This window comes from Gigantopelta aegis, chromosome 3 (genome assembly GCF_016097555.1).
Source record: "Gigantopelta aegis isolate Gae_Host chromosome 3, Gae_host_genome, whole genome shotgun sequence".
NCBI classification, from domain to species: domain Eukaryota; kingdom Metazoa; phylum Mollusca; class Gastropoda; order Neomphalida; family Peltospiridae; genus Gigantopelta; species Gigantopelta aegis.
In genome coordinates this window covers 10,496,057-10,510,187 of record NC_054701.1, presented here as the reverse complement: position 1 = coordinate 10,510,187, position 14,131 = coordinate 10,496,057, and the positions used below count along the sequence as shown (strand labels likewise).

The 14,131-nt window shown below is 36.3% G+C and overlaps 1 protein-coding gene across 1 annotated transcript in view; it reads right to left on the bottom strand.

Annotated features, from left to right (window-relative positions):
• Window positions 1-10,098: 10,098 nt before the first annotated feature.
• The window catches only part of LOC121367505, a 30,780-nt gene continuing 26,747 nt past the window's right edge, over window positions 10,099-14,131 (bottom strand). The window contains exons 9-12 of the mRNA XM_041491723.1: window positions 13,816-13,889; window positions 12,823-12,977; window positions 11,793-11,885; window positions 10,099-11,320 (exon numbers count right to left, since the gene is read on the bottom strand). Of these exons, the coding sequence (XP_041347657.1) occupies window positions 11,225-11,320; window positions 11,793-11,885; window positions 12,823-12,977; window positions 13,816-13,889 (418 nt within the window). The 3' untranslated portion in view covers window positions 10,099-11,224. The remainder of the gene's footprint in view (window positions 11,321-11,792; window positions 11,886-12,822; window positions 12,978-13,815; window positions 13,890-14,131) is intronic.

Below are 14,131 nucleotides of genomic sequence, written 5' to 3'. Positions count from 1 at the left end.
TGAGCAATTGTTAATTTATAGCTGCATTTATATCAGCTAACTAGTTTAGGCATATGGTTGTACTTTTGTCGTTTCACCGTTCTCTCCCCGGGTTGGAATGCCTAGTCTGTTCGAGTGCGTAGGGTGGATGTTCCTTCCAGGGAGTCACAGGTGTCACGAGTTAAGTAGTATACTAATTACTTATCTTAGTTATAGATCGCCACCTTCCATCCGTTGGTCTCCCAGATTGGAGTGCGTGTCGGTTGAGTGTAGAAGGTCGCTCTTCCCTCCAGGAGACGTACAGGCGGGTGGTTGCGATCTTTTTCTAATTTTTTAGCTTTTGACTAAATGACTTGCCCGGAGCCCAGTGGGTGCGCTACGGCTTCCCATCCTGTCTGCGATCGGTCGAGATTGTGGTTCGCGCCGATCGAACGCTGGCACGGTGAGTGGCACGTGGCTTTTATAATTTTGGTTTGGTGGACAGGACGAATTGGTATACTGCTTTGAAGGTTTTGAGTTTGAGGAATTTATCAGGGTTAAGTAAAAAATTAGGAGTAATTGTTTTATTTTGGTTGGCTTCGGTTATTGATTCTATCATTAGTTTTCTCTGGCTGTTGTGTAGCGTGCAATCCAGGAGATAGTGTTTCATATCCTCCCGGGTGCCACATTCGCAGTCAGGATTTAGTTTGGTGAAAGAGCAGCTGTTGAGCTGTGAAGATTTACCTATGCGTAGTTTAGTGATTAGTTTATCCACATAAGTGTTTGGGTGTTTAGGTCGGATAGAGTTGATCAGTGGCTTGATGTTATAATGTCATGTATTGGTTGATAGGTCCCAGTTTGCCTGCCATTGATTAATGTAGTGTTTTCTTGCTTTTGACATTCGTTCTGATATTCCTAAAGGTAGTGCTGTAATTGTACTAGTGATTGAAAGTGCAGTTTTGGCTCCATAGTCAGCTATTTCATTGCCAATTATACCTACGTGGGCTGGGATCCATTCGAATACTATTGTTAGATTAAGCTGGTTTATTTCTTGAAGTTTATTATGGATAGCTGCGAGGATATCTGGCCTGGTAGATTTATCAAAGAATTGTTTAGGGAAATTTTCGTCACTACTGTTTTTACTAAAGGTTTTACTGAGAAGGTCAGCTTTTTGTTTATTAGTGGTTGCTGTTTTATGTTTTTGAAGGACTGTGGTGGTCGCGCGTTGTCCTTGTATAGCTTGAACTTTCTTCTACATTTCTCTAATAGATGTTCTATTATTTATTTCACCGCAGAATGTTTGCCAGATGGCCTGTTTAGCTTCAATAATTAATTTACCTATTTCATTTTTTGCTATTTTATATTTAGAGTGGTATTCCTGTTTACCTGGGGGTTTTTTGAAGAGTTTCCGCATCCTGTTTCTGAAGCCGCATTTTGTTTTAATTTCGTCCGTCCACCAACTAACAGGTTTATTTTTACTAGGTTGTTTAGTTTTAGGTATATTTTTCTCTGCTATTTTAATTATTTCGTTGGTGAGTTTGTTAGTAGCATCGTCGATATTTATGTTGTCTTCTAGTTTAATTTTGCTACATTCGCTTGTAAAGCCTGCCCAGTTGGCTTTACTAAATTTGAATTTAGGTATGAATGTTTCTATTTCTGCGTATTCTACATTACTTTTATAGTTGATTAAGATGGGGAGGTGGTCGCTGTTGAGGGCATTGAGTACTTCCCATTGGGCGTTAGGCGTCGATGGCAGAAGAGCTTGGCTAAGGTTATTGCCATCGTTGAGATGTTATATGTGATGAGTAGTCGATGGAGTGCTGACCTCCCCACAGTGGGTTGGCTGTTGATTGATTAAGTATGGTTTGGTTTTATAAAGGTATTATAGTACTGCTTATCTGTTGTGGGACATACTAGGCATTTTATGTATGTTGAATGAATTGTTTAACGACACCCAGTACGTCTCCCTGTGTGTCAAACTATGGTGCTGAATCCCCACAGTGGGTTGATCAACATCTGTTAAAAGTCTCCTACTAGTATTAAGTAATGGTTTGGTTTTATAAGTTTACAGAATTTTAATCATTACTCTCAAAGTTATTTTGCTGTATGGGCCATTCTCCTGGTGGGCTACACCCCTGCAATAACGTCTATAGGCATTTTATCGTTTAGTATAGTAAGTCCTAGGACTTCTAGATTGGCATTTATGGACTTGTATTTGATTTCGCTATGTAGTATAGTGCTTTTAATAAGTGTGACTAGTCCACCTCTGGTGCTATTTTCTCTATGTTTATAATAGGTTGTGTAGCCTGGGATTTTGAAAGTTTTAGATTTTTTATTTTATTTTTACTGATGCCGTTTCCTAGCCAAGTTTCTTGTAGGCATATGCTATCTGGCTTGTTGTTATTGGTGATAATGAGTTGTATGAGTTCGGCACCATGTCCCATTGAGTGGAGGCCTTTAGCGTTCCATTGGAGAACGCTAAGGCCCTTATTTTTAGGAATATTTTGTTTATTTTGGGTGTGTGGAGATGTATCTCCCATATTCTATCCTGAAGTTATTTTATTTGTTATATTTGTCTGTTTATTTCTATTTACTTTTATTTATTTATTATTATTATTATTATTTTTTATTATTATTTTTTTTTTTTTATTAGCCATGGATTTTTATTTAACTTAAGTAAAGGACAAATATTTGTACTCTTATATCAGACACCCAAACCCACCTTAAATGTATATATCTGGGGCGTAGCCAGATAGGAAAAAACGCCGAGGCTAATCCAGACCTGTAAAATAAATATCAGTGTCATGGGGAAAATAAAATAAATCTGGGGAAATTCCAGACGAGGCAAGCGCCTCGTCTGCCTCATGCTGGCTACGCCATTGTATTATACTATATGCTATGAAATAACAAACATATTTAAGTTCACTAAAGTAGGGCATACACTGTACATTTAGTCAGTTATAAATTCTTTACTGATGCGCAGACTTATTAAAAAATGTAACATTGGATAATTGGATAACTGAACTACTGTTGAAATCAAAGCAATATCCATCACCAACATAGCAAATACTAGTAGATGCATAGTTCTGTGACTTTTGATAATGGTAGGGCCTATAATACTGTAAGAGAGCTATAGATGGACGTGGTCACATATGACGCTCTCGTTACAAGAGATTCACAACCGCCGAAATGTCTGCCTAGCTATCTTATTGTCAGAGTAGGCCTACTCGGGCTATGGTAATATATGTATATGAATGTGTTTTAAACGCATTCATGAAGACGTGAACATTAAATCGAAAATCCCGTAATGTCATATCTTTGAAGAGTTAAACCCAGTTACGAATAATATTTACGGTTCAACGCAAAATAGTGTTGCGTATGTAGGCCTAGGCCTAGTCTGGTTGTCAAACACCTTTTTTATTGGTGAACCAAGCATTTTGTACTGCAATAAAGTTGTTTTCAACTGGGCCCAATTTTACAAAACATCGTACGCCTAGGTTTTGCACGTAAACGTAAATCTACAACTAAACCACAATTCTTATTACTATTATAGTTCAACAAATATAGTTTGAAGAACACATATTTCATTTTCTTTTGTCTTTAAAATACTCCAGCTTGCGTACTGATGCAATTTTATGCGTGAAATTGATGTTAAACACGTGTAAACGTACGACCGGTATAACTGCTAGTAGCAGACGTAGGCCTAAAGTTACGATGTAGGCCTATAATGAAATGAGCCCCTGTTTCCGAATAATCTAAATTGATAACGCAAAGGGTGCAATTCTACGGTATTCTACCAACCGTGGGGATTTAAATATTCTAAAATGCTACCCGCACCCTCCCCCAGTAATTACCCCACGCAATTCAATACTGTTTGTCAGCTGCTAGTTTTAGGGACTAGCCTACTCTTCTTTGACATACAACTTGCAAAAAATCAACATAGGATGACCACAAACACTTTGCAAAAGCAGCTATAAGCGTAAGAATGAATGAATGTTTAACGACACCCCAGCCAAAAAAAAATACATCGGCTATTGGGTGTCAAACTGTGGTAAATGCAACACTTAATTGATGATCAACATCAATATAAAAATTCAATAATAAATTAAAATACAGTGTAAAGAACTGTGCGAAAATTACAAATATCACAGATAGATAATATTAAAATTTAGAATAAAAGTCAGTATCACGTTGAAATTGTAATATAAGTTCTGGATGGAATTTTTTTAACCAAAAATATCCATAAGCGTACGAGATACACACACACACACACACACACACACACACACACACAACCAGTCCTGGAGAAAATCCACAAATTCGGGCTAAAACCATACAGAAATTTGAGTAAAATGAGCTGGCCTAAAACGTTTCACCGTGTATTTTCTTATTCTACCCACAATATTAGTTTTCATCCATGTAAAAATGCGTGGCGATTCTATATAGCGGTTTGGCAGTAATGCTAATTATATGAATAATCGTTGTAATCCAGATTCGGTCACTCCCCTCCCCCTACAGAAATGGGAGCCCGTATGCTTACGAAAGCAGCGCCTCATTTAGCTCAAATGTGATTAGAGCGTTATATCCATCCAAATGTCCATCTAGCTTTCTTACAAACTCGGAGTAAGCCAAGTCATGGATATAATGTATCAGGTATGTATGACGGTATGTATGTATGATTATAACTTTTATTTATATAGAGACGGGGGAAAAATCCCATATATTTTGGTCCCGATAACAAAAAACATACACACCCCTCCCCAGTTTTTACAGGCCTGTGTATTCATATATAAAAGGACCTACATGTATTACAAAGTTGGGAAATAATACAAGCATTCGGAGTACTGCTAAAGCAATACGTCCTCTACCATGACCAACAAACTTTCTTATCCCCTAAATTCAAGGGCCATGACTGTCAAAAATGGGTAAATTGCTATGAAAGTTAAACTTTATCTATAAAAGTACATGATAGAGCTATATACACATGGGCGTACATAGGATTTTGAAAAGGGAGGTTCCAAAATAGATTGCAGAGATATTGGGCATATATTTCTCTGTTGACTTTTGAAAAGGGGGGTTCCAAAATAGATTGCAGAGATATTGGGCATATATTTCTGTTGAGTAAATATAATAATGTCCGATATATTAAATTATGAAAAAAGCTATTTCAGGGGGGGTTTCGGTCGAACCCATCAAACCCCACCCCACCCACCCCACCACCCCTATGTACGCCCAAGATACACTATTTCATATCACTATCTTCAAGCATTGCAAAATAAAGTCCGGAAAAGAAATTTTCATAGTTAAACGGCCATAAGTCTGAAAAGTTTATAAATTGCCATGAAAGTCAAGCTTGATTTGTAACAGAACATAAAGCTATACACAAAATTTCAGCTCAATAACTTGAGGCTTTCCCAAAAAAATAATTCAGAAAATATTTAATTTCAACTTATTTTTGTGCTTATATCCGATTAAGGTTCAAGCACACTGTACTGGGCACACACCTCAGCTATCTGTCCAGGACAGTGAGTTAGTTGTTAGTGTGACAGAGGAGGGTGTAGTGGTCTTACACCTACCCAATGAGTTGTTAAAACTTGTTCTGGGTGGGAGCTGGTACCAGGCTGCGAACTCTGTACCTACCAGCCTTATGTCTGATGGCTTAACCACGACACCATCTAGGCCAGTCTCAAAAAATAACTTTGCATCCAAATTACAGGGCCATAACTCTGTGAAAAATGGATAAATCACCTGGAAAGTTAAACTTGATCTGTAAAGCCATAAAATATTTCTTTGGACCGGTAGGACAATAAAAACAACACAAACTATCATAAAGTTACCAAGTTTTAATACACATACTAAGTATTGTTTTACTTCTTATATGACAGTGTAGCACAGAAGAACATTATTTAACAGATGTAAATAACAGTCGCATATATTACAATAAATCACAGCAGCTGACTTCCCAGTTTGGGGAACAAAAATGTTTGCTGCAAGTATATAACTGAAAACAACCCATGGAACACCCTATTATAAGTAAATTTTAAACAAACAGAATTTTGCATTTTAATGTTTGTGTGTACACAATGATCATATATACAGTGTGAAGATATGCTTTCAAATTACACATATAATGTATGCTTTGGGATTACACATATAATGTATGCTTTGGGATTATACATATAATGTATGTTCCTTAAACTGTTTTCAGTAGTATACACATTATGCATAAAAAATATAATAATAAAACAAAATAAAGAATAATAAAAATTAAATATTTAACTTCACTGATGAATTACATTTTTTTTTTTTAATTACAAAAATATATATATATATACACACATCACCAGAAAGGAAAAAAGTCATAAAGAAAACATGATTTGTGATCCATTGTGCATAGTCATTTTGAAAGAGAATGACAGTTACTAATGTAAATTCAGTCAAAATGGAATGCTTAATTGTAACCTTAAATTATGAAAGAACTTGTTCAATATACATCTAAAATAAACCTAAATGTGACAACATCAATAATCAAAAATGGTTTATGTTCTTGTATCACTTCACCGTTTGACCCAGTGTACTGGACAAGCTTACCCTGGTGTACGCAGTTAGGAAAACAAAACTGTGGTACTGGCACTTTGTATTCAACATTTGTACTGAAACAAAACCAATATACACATCAGGCTACATAATAAAACTGGCTCTACAAGGCATAGGCATAAAGGGCCTATCAGCAATAGGGCTGGGGGGGGGGGGGGGGGGCTTGTCTACTCCAAACATAGTCATATACAAATATAATATATATCAACTTTGAGCTCAATCTAGGTAACTATCACAATGACATTATTTACAGAAATCAAAGAATGAATTTTTTTTTCAAATGTGAACAAAAATATGATACAATTTAGATATAGGAAACAAATAATTACACACAAAAACCCCAACCCAAATGAAACAAAAGCAAAAACAAACAAACTCCTGCTGTTTACCACTACCACAAGGCAAGCTAGTTGGACAAACTATAATAAAAGAATGAAGGTATGTAAAGCTAGACACAATTATTCTACACTAGAGATTCAGAAGGAAAACAAAAATCAGTCATGGCCCTTTTATTGTAAAGATGAATGTAACAAATCTGAATTTTATAAAAACTACTAGCTCCCATCTTTTTTACCCCATGTATGAGAATGGGAGCATGATTAAAAACAATAACAAATTTAGTAAAGTACTTGTGAAGCAATAAATGCGTCTATTTTCAGATTTCCAAATATGTCAGTGTTTCAGCATTAAGTCAAGCTAGCAATGGTAAATGTGACAGTGTAGTTCCAAGATGAACACATTGGTATAGCCAGAAGGGATTCCACCCCACCACATCAAATATTTTTCTCCCTATACCTTATTATACTGGCCCGTTTTAAATCCTAACATGACTTACTCCCGTCTACAATAAATGTAACCGAAAAATCAATCTCCACTGAGGGGATTCGAACCACAGACTCTTAGGACTAGAGTCCAGCACTCTACCAACTGAGCTAATAGGGAAATTCCCACTAGCTACTGCCAGTAGGAGCACTTTATACCAACACTACTACATACTCCCCCCTCAAGTGAAGCTACATCCCGGAGCTGTGGGCCACAGGCAGTTGAACTGTTACGGGTCCTGACTGGGTTATAATTGTATTCTTGTGTTAAGAACACACCCAGTCCCTACATCGGCTCCAAATGTAACAGAAAAATCAACCTCCATTGAGGGGATTTGAACCACAGACTCTCAGGACTAGAGTCCAGCACTCTACCAACTGAGCTAATAGGAAAATTCCCACTAGCTACTGCCAGTAGGAGCACTTTATACCAACACTACTACATAAAACCTGGCTATCCAGTGGTTTGACATATTCTATTTGACATTAATGAAATATTATTTTATCTATAGGTGCTGAGCCATTATCTAGCACAGACTGATACATCTTACATGTTAACCAGAACAAAAAGAATTCTGTGGAATTAAAGGTCTTGCCTACCAAAATCTTTTACTTTGCAGTGCACTGTGATGAACATTCACAGTTGCAGCTACAAACCAAGTTTCATTGATCTAGGATGTGTAGTTTGTGAGAAACTGATCTAAATGTGAAACCTAAATGCCAAAGTTCAAACTGTCGCCACCATTGTCAAAAAAGTAATAATCAGATCTCGCATTTTCACTTTTTGTAAAAGCGAGACAATAAAAATATTTTGCAATGTGACCTCTTAAAAAGAGCAAACATATAGTGCAAAAAATATTAGAAACACTTTGATAATAAAACAAACATAGGCCACTCATGCAAAATTTCTTCTTTGTTTTGTTTCAAGAAAATGGACATTTTTATACACACAAAAATTAGTGCTGCAACAATAAACCGGTATACCGGTATACCGCGATAACTGATCAGCTTGATACGAACCGCGGTACAGTTTTGCGTATCGCAATTTTTACAAGCTATTTTTTTACTTGTATCTTATTTGACTTGAAATAGGCAAACAAACAAACAAACAAAACCCCCATCATTTTATTAATTGGTGATGACAGGAAATGTAACAATCACGTCAAGCGTAGTCGGGTTACTTGTTTGTATACGTATGATACGAAATGATACGTCGATTATACTTGGTTCTAACTTCTAAACAAAACGTGTTAAAAGTCAGAAAAAAAAAGCCCCAGTTAGTTAACGGTAATTACAAATAAATGTTTTGTTACTTACACATTATTAGTCATTGTTCATTTACATTGGAATACAGCTATGGCTATAATCTTTAAAGAAATAAACCAACAAGTGAGAATCACACTTCGCTGTTTTTCCCTGAACTCGGAATACTACGGCTGATCGTTCAAAACACCTCGCCCAATAATATCCGGTTCAGTCGATCTGCCGAAACATTGCGACTCAATACGTATATTTCCGTGTCAAGCGAGCAGCAACGGAAAAGCCCGATAGCCTCCATTTTGGGTGATATTGCTTTTGTAAAGGAGGAGATGTTACCCCAGAAGTCAAATATGGAACAGGCTATATTTGAAATTGATGTGTTCAAGGGAGAGGCTCTAATACCAATGTCAGAAGACCCATTGGTATGGTGGAAAGGACACCAGTGGCAGTCTCCCATTATCTCCCAGTTAGCAAGGAAACGCTTGTGTATTCCAGCAACATCGGTACCATCAGAACGTGTATTCAGTACAGCTGAGTACATTTAACAGCACAGACAGCTGGGGACATTGTAACAGCACTCAATCCCGAAGTAGTAGATATGCTGATTTTCTTGAAAAAACCCATATGGCCTAAAACATTTAGCCTAACAGCTGAAACTAAAGATCATTAAAAAGTTTATGCCTTCTGCTTTCATTAAAAAAACAACCCATAAATATTACATTTAAATAATATCAACTATATTGCAATACATATTGCAATACGGTTTCTTATATCGCAATATATCGCAATACGGTTTTGACCGTATCATTGCACCTCTAACAAAAATGAAAGCCGAATACAAAAATCAGATATGCTGATGTTTTTACACTTTGCTTTGTCATGGAACACTTTGGTAATTACATGTTTATTATGCTGTAATAGTGTAAATAGGTGTGTAAAAAATTATATGAAACCTGGCCCATTTGTACTGTTGTTTTTAAAAGGACTAACCAGTTGGTAGCCAATGTAGGTCTTTATCATTATCAAAAATACAACATCTGTCCTCGCCATAAAAAACTATTGATGGGAGAGATTATTAATTGCTCCTGCAAGTTAAATTATGGGGAGACATTTAAGATATTACCATACTGATACCATATACATTCACATTCTAAGGGGAGCTAAAAATTACTCTCTTTGAACTAGTCTCAGGGGAGTGATATGGAGTGAGAGTGATAGCTCACGTTAAATGGCGAGTTCTGCAACACACTCATATTTCTTTGCCTAGAATCTGAAAGGGCTGGATGTAGCCCAGTGGTAAAGCACTCACTTGATGCACAGTTCGTTTAGGATCGATCCCAGTCAGAGGGCCCACAGAGTTATTTCTCATTCCAGCCGGTGCACCACGACTGGTATATCAAAGGCCGTGGTAAGTGCCATTTTGTCTGTGGGATGGTGCATATAAAAGATCCCTTGCTACTGATGGAAAAATGTGGAGGGTTTCCTTTCTAAGACTATATGTCAAATTACCAACTGTTTCACATCCAATAGCTGACGATTAATATATCAATGTGCTCTAGTAGTGTCGTTAAACAAAACAAACTTTGGTCATCATAATGTGTGTAATAGCTCAATCATTTTGTACATATTATTTTACTTAACCGCCAAACAAACTTTTACGTAACTGGGTCAAAGGGATGTATTTATTTTTATTACTCAGATTTATTACTTTTATTAATCAACTGTCTGGTGTAGTGGCTACAAAACTGGGGTAGTCCCTTTAACAGTAATACAGTAGAATAGGAATTTTTAGAATACAAGTTCCAGCAATCCTAACCGACTGGCAGTTCATGTGAGTATAAATTTGCGTAAGTGACACATAAACAGAACAACGGTTTGTGTTAAATATTGTACCCTGCACCAACGTTGACGGCAAGATGATAGCACACCAGTTATGATATTCTGTGAATTTAGAAATATTCAAGTTAAGGTTTTACCAGTTCAATGGCATGGATTCAGATGCCACATTAAGACATATGGCTACATATATATCACAAATGAACTCTGTACATTATGATTGTACATCATAAAATGAGTGAATCATGGATGGTCACACATTATTTTTAATACAGTGAAACCCCAAAACTGGACCTTTTGTAAACTGAAATTCTTTCACAAACTGAAGTTTTTCAAGGTCCCTTTTTAAATATCATAAGAGCACCTCTCTACACAAGAAACCCCTTAAAAACAGACTTTTACTTGGTCTTGTAGGTGCCTGCTTTAGAGGGATTTCACTGCACCATGTAATAATGTATTTTGTATATAACCTGCCTATGTCTTACTGAACAAAATACAAGAAAAGCCACCTAGTAATTTTACCATTACTAAAATATTATGATGTATAAGCAGCTTTATGAATCTAAAGCTAATGACATCTTTAGTATATTTTGTTGCTATCAAAATAAGTAAATACTAATTAATGTATCTAGAACTTCTTCACTTGTTTCACTATCCAGAAATAAAACAATGTTCCAAATCATGGAAAACACTTTGCAGCTGAAGTCTCAAATACCAACTATATACAACAAATGCACTTTGAAGACTGAGGGCTATTCTCTTTGGTAGGAGTGGCCTCCCTTGATGCCCGCCCAGTCGAGGATCTGTTTGTCAGGGTTTTCATTCCAGTCTTTTGACTCCAGATTAAGCTGGAAGAGAAACACACATCAAAATATAACTCATACAGATGTAGCCAATAAAACTTCAAGTTGATATGTTACATGATTAATTGACTGTAATATAACAAAATACAGCTCATGTTGCTGTAACCAATAAAACTTCAAGTTGATATGTTACATGATTAATTGACTGTAATGTAACAAAATACAGCTCATGTTGCTGTAACCAATAAAACTTTGTTATTAATATACTAAAACACATCAAAATATAGTTCAATGCTGTAGTCGGCAACACTTCAAAGTTGATATTTTACATACCCTATAGTTCATTTTGGATCAATATTATGTAATCAATATTAAGTTTAGACCATCAACATTACTTTTCTTACTGTCCAACACTGTGGTTTAGTAATGTTTGGCTGTACTCACTATCTGTGTCACATAAACAATTTATTCTTCTCCATTTTAGTATACAATTTTTTTAATCAACAAGATCGCTTGCCTTTCTCTGTGCACACCGCTGCACGTCCTTGGCTTCCCACTGTTTCTGTTTGGTCTGGGCATCTTTAGCACTTGAACCACCACAACCCCACACCTGAAAACAGGCATATTTACCACTAATAACATCGTTTAAGTTGGGTTTTGTTTAACCACTCCACTAGAACACATCACATGTATGTATTAATCATCTGCTATTGGATGTGAAATATTTGGTAATTTGGACACACATTTTTCAGAGGAAACCAACTACATTTTTCCATTAGCAGTAAGAAATTTTTTATATGTACAGATGGGACAGCACATACCACAGCCATTGATATAGCAGTTGTGGGGTATTAGTGGGATAGAAAAAAAACAATGAGAAAATGGACAAATACCATCGTGTGCTATACATTATCTGTTGTAAACAGGGGTCTAATTCACTAAACTCTCACAACTTTGCGATCTCGCAGTGCAATGCTAAAAGACTTGCAAAGAGGATGCTTTGTTGTCTAGCAGAGCCTAAAAGAGCTTTGTGAATCAGGCCCCAGACCTCAGCTGTTGATATCACGTAAATTTACAAACCAAGGCGAAAAATTAATGTTGTTGAACCAGTCTCGGGAAGAGTGATTAGGAGTTTACAGCGATAGCTTCCCTTACACAGCGAGGTCTGTATTAATATATTAATATTAAATGTGTCTGGTAACCCATGTACGAGCAACCACAAAATACAGACCTGGTAACCCATAGGTTACACCACATTTATATTTTTCTTTATTACTATAAAATCCCTTCACAGACACTATAACACTTTATTACTTCATACCACTGTAGTGGAAGGAAGGAAGGAAATGTTTTATTTAACAACACACTCAACATATTGAGAGGGGAAACCTGCTGTTTCCACTTCATGGGCTACTCTTTTATATTAGTAGCAAGGGATCTTTTATATGCACCATCCCACAGACAGGATAGCACATACCACTGCCGTTGATATACACCACCCCCCTTGTGAATGCAAGTTTTGTGATGTGTATGAAGTAATAAAGTACCTCGACTTTATTCAGTGTACACGCTACGCCGTAGTGAGACACTGAGTCAAACTCATGGGGAATCGACAAAACAATGGACGAAGACATTTTGCCAATCTGAATGCCCATTGGTAGACCTCGAGTGTGCACATTCCAAAGCATCATCTTTTCGCCAGCTGAAAGAATGAGTTAATTAAGGATGAATAAATGTTTAACGACACCCCAGCAATGTTTTTTTCAAAAATCGGCTATTGGATGTCAAACTAAGTTGTATGGTGATCCACACCAATGTAAAATTCTACAATTACTAACAAACGTAGTGTAGACATCAATGAAAGAGTCACATTTTTCTGAAAAAGACAATGAAGTATATTAACATTATATACCAGAAAAGTAAAATCTTCAAAAAGACAAAAATAAATGCTATGGTCAGACGAATGAACGAACAAATGAATAAATGATTAATGACACTCCAGTACACAAAAAAAGCCTGTTTGATAATATTGTTAACCATCTAAAAGTATAATTAAAATGTGGAAAGGATGACAAAGATTATTCTCGGAGAAATAATTTTAAGAAAAAAAAATTGGGGACTGATGAAGATTTTCAGAAAAAAAGAACACTGGGACAATACATCTTCATTTTGACCGATTGGTAAGAAATGTGGATGTTCCCACTTTATTGTGGGATCACATACAAGGCAAATGTACTACAACCGTGGTTAAAGAATGTCTCATGTGTCCCCTCTAACATGAAGGGTTAAAAAGTGATATTATTCTAATTATACCTACACTGAATTACCCTGTATACAGGCGATATCTGTACAACATGAAGGATGTTATAGTCAAATGACCGGAACTACAGGGAGCATACAGTAAAAGAATTTTAGGCCATCACATTGGCTGTTGGGATGTTCGGACCACACCACTTGCGTAGGGGGGGGGAAGAGGTGAACTTGTTAAGGACAGGTAATGTTGAAAAGAAATTATATTATTCTATTCTAATTATACCTACACTGAATTACCCTGTATACTGGAGAGATCTGTAGAAGCATACACTCCTCTCCACCGTATTTATCTGGCCCGTCCCTGCAAAGTATTTTAGCACACATTTTGTACACAAACATCTTGCCCTATGCCGTTAATACTTAATATTACAATTTTTAATTTTTTTTAATGAATAATTGATTGATCTTTTACAGTCACAAATGATATAAAATTACATTACAGATACAGTGAAACCAGTCTGAACCAGACCCTGAAGAAAACCGGAATCCTGTCAAAACCACTCAAGTTTCAAGGTCCCAAATCTTGTAAATTAAAAAAATGGG